Source organism: Barbus barbus, assembly GCF_936440315.1.
Source record: "Barbus barbus genome assembly, chromosome: 11".
NCBI lineage: Eukaryota > Metazoa > Chordata > Actinopteri > Cypriniformes > Cyprinidae > Barbus > Barbus barbus.
The window spans coordinates 7897018-7909892 of NC_136739.1; the positions used below are offsets into that span (position 1 = coordinate 7897018).

The 12875-nt window shown below is 38.6% G+C and overlaps 1 protein-coding gene across 1 annotated transcript in view; it reads left to right on the forward strand.

The window, feature by feature from the left end:
• LOC306876816 (disintegrin and metalloproteinase domain-containing protein 23-like) overlaps window positions 1-12875 on the forward strand; it is a gene marked incomplete at both ends in the record, with an annotated part of 50468 nt that overhangs the window by 30129 nt on the left and 7464 nt on the right. Inside the window, 8 exons of the mRNA XM_079428229.1 lie at window positions 409-489; window positions 607-657; window positions 1479-1542; window positions 4439-4544; window positions 7057-7176; window positions 7284-7452; window positions 7582-7693; window positions 11258-11348. Of these exons, the coding sequence (XP_079284355.1) occupies window positions 409-489; window positions 607-657; window positions 1479-1542; window positions 4439-4544; window positions 7057-7176; window positions 7284-7452; window positions 7582-7693; window positions 11258-11348 (794 nt within the window). The remainder of the gene's footprint in view (window positions 1-408; window positions 490-606; window positions 658-1478; window positions 1543-4438; window positions 4545-7056; window positions 7177-7283; window positions 7453-7581; window positions 7694-11257; window positions 11349-12875) is intronic.

A 12875-nucleotide genomic window follows, 5' to 3' on the forward strand; every position in this document is an offset into this window, starting at 1 on the left:
TCAGATATGGGTCACATTTGGGCAAAAAAATCGGATTTGGGCCACTTTAGCCTGCAGTGTGAACTAAGTCTTAGAGACCGGGGGGAGAGTGAACGGGAGGAGTGCAGGGATATATTGCTGCTGATTAGTGCTGACAGGTGGCGGTGATCAGAAATCAGGGGATTGGGATCTGGTGAGTGTCGTTGGTGGAGACTGCGGTGACTCTCTGACAATATGTGTGTACTGTGTATAATTAATCAAAATATATACTGTATGTGTGTGTATTTATATATCGATTACGATTACGACAATCACGATTAATCGCTTGACAGCACTAGTTTGTTGAGGTTGCACATTGAATATAATTAAGCAGACTTATTTTTCAAAAGGTGTATGTGAGAGCTGTCTCTCTTTCTCTCTCTGACTCAGTTCTATCCTCGAGGTTACTCATGCCGCTATGCAGTAAATGACTGTGATATTTCAGAGACGTGCTCAGGAGACTCAGGGCTGGTCAGTGACATGCAGCATCAGCACTACTTCAAACACATAACGGCCTGATTATCCATGTTTTTATTGAATCTTTCTTTATATGTGTGTGTGTGTGTGTGTGTGTGTGTGTGTTTGCAGTGCCCTCCCAATCTACACAAGCAGGACGGTCACTTCTGCTCCCTTGACCAGGTACACACACATAAAAACATAACTGCTACAGTGCCAGTTTACTCTGAAAAATGCCATACTTAATGCATATTTACAAGCTATCAATTCATTATTCATAAACTGATTATAATAGAAGGTATTAAAGCTGCTAGTCCACCTAAACATGATGATGATGATGATATTATTTATTAGTGGTCGACCAATAAGGATTTTTGTAAATGGCCAATGACAGTATAGTATCTACAGCATAAATCAGGGCGAGCGATGGCCAGTCCTCTCATGATCTCAAAGTCTTTCTGATATAAAAGCTTATACTTGAATGCTAGAAATTAGTTTTGTAGCCACATGTGTGTACACAAATAAAAATGTATTTACAAAATTATTTTTTTAAAGATATTAGATGATAAGAAACAAAGAGTTTTTATACAGGGTTATTTATTTATTTGTTTGGTCAATACATAATTCACCTACTTCCATGTGTGTAATTTAATCGCTTTGATGACTTATTCTACTATTACTCTATTGGAAATGATAATGGTAGAAGTTAAATAAATTGATGAAAAAGTAAACAAATACAATTGAAATTAAAACATTTATGAATAGTAAAATCTGTAGTAGCAAGTTGTTCATTAACTTAATAAAATTGATAATCAGACTAAATTAAATACGTTCTCAGAAAATTATATTAGCCCTTAATAATTAGCATATTTTGGTCAAGCAAGCACTGTTATTAATATTGATGTAGAATTGATTTTCTTAAAAAGGATGACTGATTAATCTGCCTGATTGATATGTCAATATCTTTTTCACTATTAATTAGTGAGATTGTGTTGTCTTTTCAGGGTCGCTGCTATGCTGGAGAGTGCAAGACGAGAGACAGTCAGTGTAAATATGTGTGGGGTCCAAGTGAGTGACCATTTCCTGTCGTCATTAACAGCCAATCAGCAGTCTGCTCTGCTATGAACTGCGTACACACCTTATTTTGCAACACAGATGTGAAATATTTTCTACAGAGCCCCTAAGGGAAAAAATGGCAAAAAAATATATTTAAGTGCTTTCCATTTTCTCATATTCTCATAAAACTTTTGTGTTCATCCGTTTTGCGTTCAGGGCCTTTCTGACAATGGAGTCTATGTGAATATCCCACTTCTGGGACCTGTTTGCTCTGTAGGTAAACTGCAGGGGGTCCAGTAAGGGACCAGTGATGTCCTTCAGATAAGCCAAAACCAGTCTTTGAAACGATTTCATGGCTACAGACGTTAGAGCCACAGGTCTGTAGTCATTAAGTCCAGTAATTTTGGGTTTCTTTGGGACGGGGATGATGGTGGAGCGTTTGAAGCATGAGGGGACTTCACACAGCTCCAGTGATCTGTTGAAGATCTGTGTGAAGATGGGGGCCAGCTGGTCAGCACAGGATTTCAGACAGGCTGGTGACACACTGTCTGGGCCTGGTGCTTTCCTTCTTTTGTTCTTTCTGAAGACCTGGCACACATCTTCTTCGCTGATTTGAATTGTAGGTGTGGGGGAGAGTAGGGTTGCTGGAGGTGTTAATGGTTGTGTGGAGAGGTGTTCAGGGCGGGTGTGGGGTGATTTTTCAAAACGACAATAAAAGTCATTCAAGTCGTCTGCCAGTTGTTGATTCTCCAGAGTCCAGGGGGATGGTGTCTTGTAACTGGTGATATCCTTCATACCTTTCCAGACTGAAGCAGGATCACTGGAAGATAATTTTTTCCTTAGCTTGTCAGAATAATTCCTCTTTGCCACTCTGATCTCCTTTTCCAGTGTGTATTTGGCCTGTTTGTACAAGACTTTATCCCCCTTTCTGTAAGCATCTTCTATGGCATGACAGAGCTGTCTGAGTTTTGCAGTGAACCATGGTTTGTCATTATTGTAGATTAGATGAGTCCTGTTAGGAATGCACATATCCTCACAGAAACTGATATAAGATGTCACAGTCTCTGTGAGCTCGTCCAGATCGATGGCAGCGGCTTCAAAAACAGACCAATCAGTGAGAGAGAAACAGGCTTGTAAATCCCACTCTGTTTCATTAGTCCATCTTTTAACAGATCTTAATACAGGCTTTGCAGATTTAAGTTTCTGCCTGTAGGTCAGAATAAGATGAATCAAACCTAAATCAAAGTCCTAAAGCTGCTCGTGGGACAGAGGGATATGCATCCTTTATCGCTGTATTACTGTCTCTGGTGGGACATGTGATGTGCTATCTGTATTTTGGCAGAATCAAAGCCAAGCCTGCCCTTGAATACCCATATAGTTTTGCATTCAATGTATGAGTATGTCATGATCTATAGTGTCAAATGCAGCACTAAGATCAAGTAAAACTAACAATGAGATGCAGCCTTGGTCTGATGCAAGAATCACATCATTTGTAATTTTAACAAGTGCAGTTCCTGTGCTATGATGAGGCCTAAAACCTGACGGAAATTCTTCATAGATATAATTTTTTGCAGGAAGGAGCACAATTGAGCATATACAACTTTTAGACATAAACAAAAGATTTGAAATGGGTCTGTAATGTGCCAGTTCACTAGGATCTAGTTGTGGTTTCTTAATAAGAGGCTTAATAACCGCCAACTTGAATGGTTTTGGGACGTGACCTGGAGATAACGGCAAGTTAATAATATTGAGAAGTGGTACTTCTGCTACAGTTAACAACTCTTTCAGTAATTGAATAGGTACAGAATCTAATAAATATGTTATTTAAATATGTGGCTTAGATGCAGTGATAAATCTATTTAGCTCTTCTTGTCCTATAGTTAAGCACTGCAGGTTTTCTTTGAGTGCAATGAATGAAACTGTATTACAAGACTATGTAGATCCTGTATTTGTTATTGTATTTCTGATGCTATCTATTTTATCAGTGAAGAAATTCATAGTCATTATTATTAAACTGTAAGGGAATAAACTTTGTTCTCCATCTAATTTTTGTTTCATCAAAATTTAAGTTTCATTAACCGCTACAGGTTGATAACTAGAAGATTAACAGTGCAGTAAAACTATTTGCACTACAAACCAGTATGTTTATGAGTGTGATAATAAATTAATGTAACAAATATCACTTTGCAGCATCATATGGCATAAAGGACCATTTCTGTACAGCTAACATAAGTTCAAGTTCAAGTTGAGCTTTATTATCATTCCGCTGCATGTGGGGACATACAATGGAACGAAATGTCGTGCCTCTCAGGACCACGGTGCTACATAAATACAGACATACAACAATGACTAAAAACACTATAAACCTATACACAACTAACCTACTGACAGATTTAACTATGAGTATACTATATAAGTATTTACCCTATACAAACTAAAGAATAAAGGATAAAAATACAAACTATACGAATGCTTCACATAAATATTTACCCTATACAAACTAAAAAAATAGAAGATAAAAAATGCAAACTATACGAATGCTTCACAAATACTGTACATGTGCAAAGAGAGACATTGGAGTCAGCAGCTGGTTGGGGAACAGTGCAGGATGATTTGTAGTGCATGAGCATGTAAACATACATATATTGCTGAGTCTTTTGTGGGATTGTGTTCACGCAGCAGTGTGTGTAAAGTGTCCATAGTGTAAAGTGTCCATAGTGCACATAGAGGAGAGTGTGGAAGCGATTGATACCTGAAGCCTCGCACATTCAAGTTACAAATGGCCACACCCACTCGTATATTCAAAATAAAGCGAATACTGTAAACTACCAGTAGTTACGCTAATGTATATTTCCTTAGGTCTCACCTTTGTTTCCCACTTTCAGTCTTTTTGTCTGTTTTCATTCAGAGGCCGTGAGTTCAGAGAAGTTCTGTTATGAGAAGCTGAACACAGAGGGCTCAGAGAAGGGCAACTGCGGCCAAGACGGAGACAAATGGATCCAGTGCAGTAAGCAGTGAGTAACAAAGCATGCAAAACTCAACACTAAAATGCTAGGGCACTGTGGGCGGTTGCTTACAGGCCCAAGTCAAAATGACCCCACCAGTCAATATGATATTCTGATCTAGACATGTCTCATGTTCTAGTGGATTTTTCACCCTTTTTTTACCAGGAAAAAAATCATCTGATTGCTTAGACATGTAATGGCATATCTCTCCTCAAGCAGCAATGAAGTATAATTCATTTCTGCAGCACAAACAGACAAAAAGTTTATTACTTACGGTTACTGGTTAAATGGCAGCAAATACAAATTAGAGCTTAAACCAATGCCTGAGACCTTTTTAAAAATTTAGCTTTGTAGCACATTCTACATTTCCATTTGGAATCTATATGGCATGGGTGTGTGTAGGAATAAGCTCACGAAGATGCTGATTAACGTAAGAGCAAGATTTACTAACAAAAGAACTCACACGCAGGGAATAACACACACTTTACCATAAACGAGAACCAACAAACACAGAGGACTGAGGACTTATAAACAGGGACCAAACAAAGGAACTGATTAGATAATTAACAACACAGGTGGAACCAAATTAACTAATCAGAACTCAGGAAAACTAGGTCACAGAGAGCAAAGCAAAACAAAATACACAAAATAGACACTTTCACTTTCATTTTAAAGGGATAGTTCACCCAAGAAATTTAAATTCTGTCATTAATTACTGACCCTCATGAAGACCTTCATTCATCTTCAGAACACAAATTAAGATATTTTTGATGACATCTGAGAGCTCTCTGATCCAGCATAGATAAACTACCACGTTCAAGGCCCGGAAAGTTAGTAAGAACATCATTAAAACAGTCCATGTGACATTGGCAGTTCAACTGTAATATTAAGAAGCTACGAGAATACTTTTTTTGCGCAAAGAAAACAAAAATAACAACTTTATTCAACAATTAAGCTTCATAACATTACAGTTTAACCGTTGATGTCACATGGACTATTTTAATGATGTCCTTACTAACTTTCTTTCTCAACTTTGTGTTCTGAAGATGAACGAAGGTCTTACAGGTTTGGAACGACATGAGGGTAATTAATGACAGAATTTTCATTTTTGGTTGAACAAACCATTTAAATGACAATCATTCTTTCTGTTTGTACATTTCATATATTTTGTGTTGAAATGATGAGCACTTCTCATGCAGAAGAAAGACAAACAGCTTAAATATTTTATGATCGTCGTAAAATCTTTTAACATAAATTCTTTACACGTTTCATGCATAATTTAACATGTTTATTGTTACACTTTACTTTTGAAAATGTGTAGATATTATAAACATATGTAGATGTTACTAAACATATCTACTTTGTATTTTGATTTGATTTATTTGTTCTATAGAAAACTGAAACCTGAAAAGCTAGCACTGTCATTATAATAAAATCAACTGATGTGTCGTTCAGGTTAGACAGTCCTAAGGAAGGAGAATCAAACAGTATTATCAAATATTGTGAATGTGTTAAAAAAATGTGTGTTAAAGGGTTAGTTCACCCAAAAATAAAAATTTGCCTGTGTTTTACTCATACTCAAAGCATCCTATGACTCTATTCTTTCAGACGAATCCAAACGGAGTTATATTAAAAATTGTCCTGGCCCCTCCAAGCCATACAATGGGGTAAGCGGCTGCTTTTTGTCAACAGTCCAGAAGACGTGAAATAAAGCGCGCGCATCCGTAATAAAACGTGCCTCACGCGGCTCCGGGGAGTGAATAAAGTCCTCCTGTAGCGAATCCATGCATTTTTGTAAGAAAAATATCCATATTTCGAATGTAATAAACACTTTTTTCTCACTTCCACTGACTGTCATAAGTGCAAGCCGTTCTGGCAGATGACGCAGGACGTCAGCGTTGCGTGATTAATGACGAACGTGGAGAGAGAACAAAACAAAACACCGGTAAGTAATTAGAAGCACAAAGCGAGGATTTGTAAAGAAAAATGTAAGAGGATTTCGATATAAGCCAAGAGGAGACTGTTTTCCTTTGCTCCTGTAAACAAACTCGCGAGACTAGTATATCTCAGAGGCGCGCGTGACGCGTACGTCCTATGTCATCCCCCGGAACGGCTTGCACGTATGACAGTCAGCGGAAGTGAGAAAAAAGTGTTTATTACGTTCAAAATTTTAATATTTTTCTTACAAAAACGCATGGATTCGCTACAGGAGGCCTATATTCACCCCCATATGGCTGTATGAGGCACGTTTTATCACGGATGTGCACACTTTATTTCATGTTTTCTGGACTGTTGACAAAAAGCACCCGCTTACCCCCATTGTTAGGCTTGGAGGGGCAAGGACAATTTTTAATATAACTCTGATTGGATTTGTCTGAAAGAAGAAAGTCATATACAGCTAGGATGCCCTTTTAAGACATTTAATTCTTAAATCTAATTTTTCACAGACCCTGTAGCACCCTCTTGTGGCCGCCGGGGATGTTCTGGAGTCACTGTGATTTTTGTGCTGTCTCTATTGCAGTGATGTGTTTTGTGGATATCTGCTGTGCACTAACACTGGCAGAATCCCACGGATTGGAACTATAAAAGGAGAAGTCACTCCCACAAATTTCAACCATCAGGGCAGAGTGATCAACTGCAGGTGAGACACACAGAGACAAATATATAATGCTGATTATCATGTATGATATGCTGGCAGTATCACACGGCTCCGACCTGAAAACACACACACACACACTGTTTTCTCAGCGGTGGTCACGTCTTGCTGGATGATCAGACTGATCTCGGATATGTCGAGGATGGAACTCCATGCGGTCCGTCTATGATGTGTCTGGACAGGAAGTGTCTACCTATTCAGTATCTGAACCTGAGCTCCTGTCCCACCGGACCCAACGGACATGTCTGTTCCAGTCACGGGGTGAGACAAACCTGACTGCACACACTGAATACATGCCATATTGAGGTTTACTCGCTTATTCTGTATGAGCATCCATTTCTCATTATTCTATTATGATAAATATTTTTTGGCCATTCTAAATTTAAACAGGTGTGCAGTAATGAGGCAACATGTACATGTGACACAACGTGGGCGGGGACAGATTGCAGTATGCCTGACCCTCCAAAAGAACCGCCCCCTGCTGAAGATGAGGGACCCAAGGGTTTGTGGCTTTGCTCTGACACTAACACAGATAAAACACATACAGAGAGAGTGGAACTTCTTCATAAAACTCCAGAAGAGATTTCAGTTTAAATCATGGTGAAATCTCTTGATATTTTGAATGGATTTTTGTGAATGATTTACACACACATTCATTATATACACGCTTCATGAATGAGGCTCAGACGTTCAGAAGTTTGGGGTGGTAAGATTTTTATCTTTTGAAAGACGTCTCTTATGCTCACCAAGGCTGCATGTAATTGGTCAAAATACGGTAAAAAATTATATAATTTAAAATGAATATTTTCTATTTGAATATATTTTTAAAATGTAATTTATTCCTTTGATCAAAGCTGAATTTTCAGCAGCATTACTCCAGTCTTCAGGGTCACATGATCCTTCAGAAATCATTTTAATATGCTGGTTGCAACCTGGTCTCATGATGAAAACGTTCCTCTGGGTACTTTTTCGCAAGACACAAAATACAGGTCCTTCTCAAAAAATTAGCATATTGTGATAAAGTTCATTATTTTCTGTAATGTACTGATAAACATTAGACTTTCATATATTTTAGATTCATTACAACACAACTGAAGTAGTTCAAGCCTTTTATTGTTTTAATATTGATGATTTTGGCATACAGCTCATGAAAACCCAAAATTCCTATCTCAAAAAAATTAGCATATCATGAAAAGGTTCTCTAAACGAGCTATTAACCTAATCATCTGAATCAACTAATTAACTCTAAACACCTGCAAAAGATTCCTGAGGCTTTTAAAAACTCCCAGCCTGGTTCATTACTCAAAACCGCAATCATGGGTAAGACTGCCGACCTGACTGCTGTCCAGAAGGCCATCATTGACACCCTCAAGCAAGAGGGTAAGACACAGAAAGAAATTTCTGAACGAATAGGCTGTTCCCAGAGTGCTGTATCAAGGCACCTCAGTGGGAAGTCTGTGGGAAGGAAAAAGTGTGGCAGAAAACGCAGCACAACGAGAAGAGGTGACCGGACCCTGAGGAAGATTGTGGAGAAGGACCGATTCCAGACCTTGGGGGACCTGCGGAAGCAGTGGACTGAGTCTGGAGTAGAAACATCCAGAGCCACCGTGTACAGGCGTGTGCAGGAAATGGGCTACAGGTGCCGCATTCCCCAGGTCAAGCCACTTTTGAACCAGAAACAGCGGCAAAAGCGCCTGACCTGGGCTACAGAGAAGCAGCACTGGACTGTTGCTCAGTGGTCCAAAGTACTTTTTCCGGATGAAAGCAAATTTTGCATGTCATTCGGAAATCAAGGTGCCAGAGTCTGGAGGAAGACTGGGGAGAGGAAAATGCCAAAATGCCTGAAGTCCAGAGTCAAGTACCCACAGTCAGTGATGCTGGTGTTGGTCCACTGTGTTTTATCAAGGGCAGGGTCAATGCAGCTAGCTATCAGGAGATTTTGGAGCACTTCATGCTTCCATCTGCTGAAAAGCTTTATGGAGATGAAGATTTCATTTTTCAGCACGACCTGGCACCTGCTCACAGTGCCAAAACCACTGGTAAATGGTTTACTGACCATGGTATTACTGTGCTCAATTGGCCTGCCAACTCTCCTGACCTGAACCCCATAGAGAATCTGTGGGATATTGTGAAGAGAAAGTTGAGAGACGCAAGACCCAACACTCTGGATGAGCTTAAGGCCGCTATCGAAGCATCCTGGGCCTCCATAACACCTCAGCAGTGCCACAGGCTGATTGCCTCCATGCCACGCCGCATTGAAGCAGTCATTTCTGCAAAAGAATTCCCGACCAAGTATTGAGTGCATAAATGAACATAATGGCCATTCTTTTATTGGTCGGATGAAATATGCTAATTTTTTGAGATAGGAATTTTGGGTTTTCTGTATGCCAAAATCATCAATATTAAAACAATAAAAGGCTTGAACTACTTCAGTTGTGTTGTAATGAATCTAAAATATATGAAAGTCTAATGTTTATCAGTACATTACAGAAAATAATGAACTTTATCACAATATGCTAATTTTTTGAGAAGGACCTGTACATATCAATAAGTACATATCACTGCAGTTTCCAAAAGAAATTTACACTAGAGGCAGTTACACTTTTTTAATCGTTTTTGTGCACAGTTATGATTACAGCTCCATATGTTTCACTTTATGGACATAAGCTTGCTCTGTAGCTGTAGCCGGCACGGAATTGGACTTAGGATGCGGAATCCTTGGGTACAAACACAAGCATAACTCACGATCAAAGAGCTGAAAGATGACTGATCGACAAACAAGCCGGCATGCTTGCGATTGCGTTTTTACGTCACACTTGCTTTTGTTCATACTATCGGGTAGGTTTAGGTGTAATGCAGATGGTACATTATTTTAAAACGTCACGGAGCATTAGACTTGTAGCACCACTCAGTGAACATTTCAAGTCAGAACTGAGGTGACACAAACAAAACCAACGTCTCATAAAACGTACCATACTACCTATTCATCTGTTCCAGGGAAAAAAACTGAACACTCCTTTTTTCCGGCACCCAGTGAACATTTCACATCAAATATGTTACGAAACGTACATGGCAGTAGGCTACGTATTTCGCATCTTGCGAAAAATTACCAAGAGGTACATTTTCATCATGAGACCAGGTATGCTGATTTGCTGCTCAAGAAACATTTCAGATCAATGTTGAAAGCAGTTGTCCTACTTCATTTTTTTTTCTGTAAACCATGATACATTTTTCATGATTTTCTGATGAATAGACAGCTCAATAGAAGAAGCATTTATTTGAAAGAAATCTTTTGTAAAGGCCCATTCACACCAAGTACACAAACTATAATGATAACAATATTGGCATGTGCTATGGATGACAATGCTCTGTTTATTATAAGAGTGTGCTGCAGTTTTGTCTCTGGGCACTTTAAATTCTCAAGAGCTTGAGCTCGTTTAAAGTGACTTCAGCAATATTGTTTTATCATGGAAATGTGTGGACTTTAGTATTCTAACCGAATTAGAACAATTATTACAGTTTTCTAGTTATAGTTATCTTTGGTGTGAACAATGTCTTTACTGTCACATTTGATCAATTTAAAGCAGCATTAATTTCTTCAAAACAAAAACAAAAAACGTACTAATATAATTGTTAATTTTAGCTGATATCTATTATATCTCGAATATAATAGTTAATACACAGTTCTTAAATCACAATGGGAGGATGAAAATGTGAGTATATCAATGTAGATTTTTTTTATTTATTTTTTGCCTTTATCTCTGTATTGAAATTGTATAACTTCTATAATAATGTGCTGCAATCCAGAACTCATTTCAGGTAACTTTTTCCTTTTCATATTGGCTTAGACAAGATGAGATTTTTTGGCCAGCATGTGAAGTGATCGATCACAGTTTATTACTTTGTTTTCACATGCAGGCTGAATGCCAGTATGGACATTTCTAACTTTTAAGGTGGCATAAAAATGCTAGATCTTGTAAAGATACTATTGGTTTTGCTGGAACAGAAATTTTGAGTTATAGCGAATCAAAGCTCATGTCCCATTTTCCCACACTTGCCCAAACAGGTCCTAGTGCCACCAATCTCATCATAGGGTCGATCGCAGGGGCCATCCTGGTGGCAGCTATAGTCCTGGGTGGTACGGGCTGGGGGTTTAAGTAAGCACCGGTCTGCATGACTCTTTGCTTTAACTACAGGCAATGTATACCTGCAGCTTACACTCGCCACGGTCTGGGTTTCTGCTGCAGACGCTGTACCAGGACAGAAACGCTCTACAATACTGGTCTGCAAGAGTCACTGCAGCAGAACCTCAAACCAGCTTGAAGGGCCCAAAATCCTGACCTGCATGTTAAAATGACACACAACCTTAGTTGTCATTCACCAGCCGCAAGCCTCACAGACACAAGCCGGAAAGACTGAATCTACATGGTGCAGAAAATGTTTGGGAATAGATAGTTTAGGATCAACAGAAGCTAACAGCTTTAAATCGTTCAGACAATAGTTTAGTGAGTTGTATTAAATGGTCTGTGCAATTAAATGTGCAGTTAATTTCAGCCAGATTATTCTACTGCAGTAATTTATGGACTCAAATATAACAACAACTCATTTTACACAATCAGTCATACAACTATATACTGCATTAACAGCTGTTTGTACAGGCTGCTATGCATAAGCCATCCACCATGTTGGTACAGTCAAAGCCAGTGTTTAAACATGTGAGAGCAAGTCTGAGTCTGAAACCTATAATTACTGAATTAATTATATACATAACTGAAATAAATAAAAGAATATATCAAAACGAATACTATACTACAGGTACATCTCAAAAAATTAGAATATCGTGAAAAACTGAATTTTTTTGTAACTTATTTCAAAAATGAAACTTTCATATATATTTTAGATTCATTAAATGTAAAGTAAGACATTTCAAAAGTTTTTTTTTTTAAGTTTTTTTTTTGTTTGTTTTTGTTTGATTAGAGCTTACAGCTCATGAAAGACAAAATCCAGTATCTCAAAAAATTTGAATATTTCCTAAGATCAATAAAAAAAAAAAAAGGATTTGCAAAACAGAAAAGTTCAAGTTCTTTAAAGTATGTTCATTTATGCACTCAATACTTGGTCGGGTCTTTAGCACAAACTCCAGCATCAGTGAGGAATGGCATGGAAGCGATCAGCCTGTGGCTCTGCTGAGGCACTATTGAGCCTTCAGCTCGTCTGGATTGTTGGATCGACTGTTTCTCATCTTTCTCTTGAAAATATACCATAGATTCCATATGGGGTTCAGGTCAGGCATGTTGGCTGGCCAATCAAGCACAGTAATATCATGGTCAGCAAAGTACTTGGAAGTGGTTTTGGCACTGTGGGCAGGTGATAATGTCCTGCTGGAAAAGGAAATCAGCATCTCCATAAAGCTTGTCAGCAGATGGAAGTGCTCCAAAATCTCTTGGTAGACGGCTGCATTGACTCTGGACTTGATAAAATACAATGGACCAATACCAGCAGACGTCACGGCACCCCAAACCATCACTGACTGTGGAAACTTCAAACTGGACTTCAAGCAGCTTGGGTTCTGTGCCTCTCCAATCGTCCTCCAGACATTGATTTCCAAATGAAATGCAAAATTTTAATTTATCTGAAAAGAGGACTTTGGACCACTGAGCAACAGTCCAGTTCTTTTCCTCCTT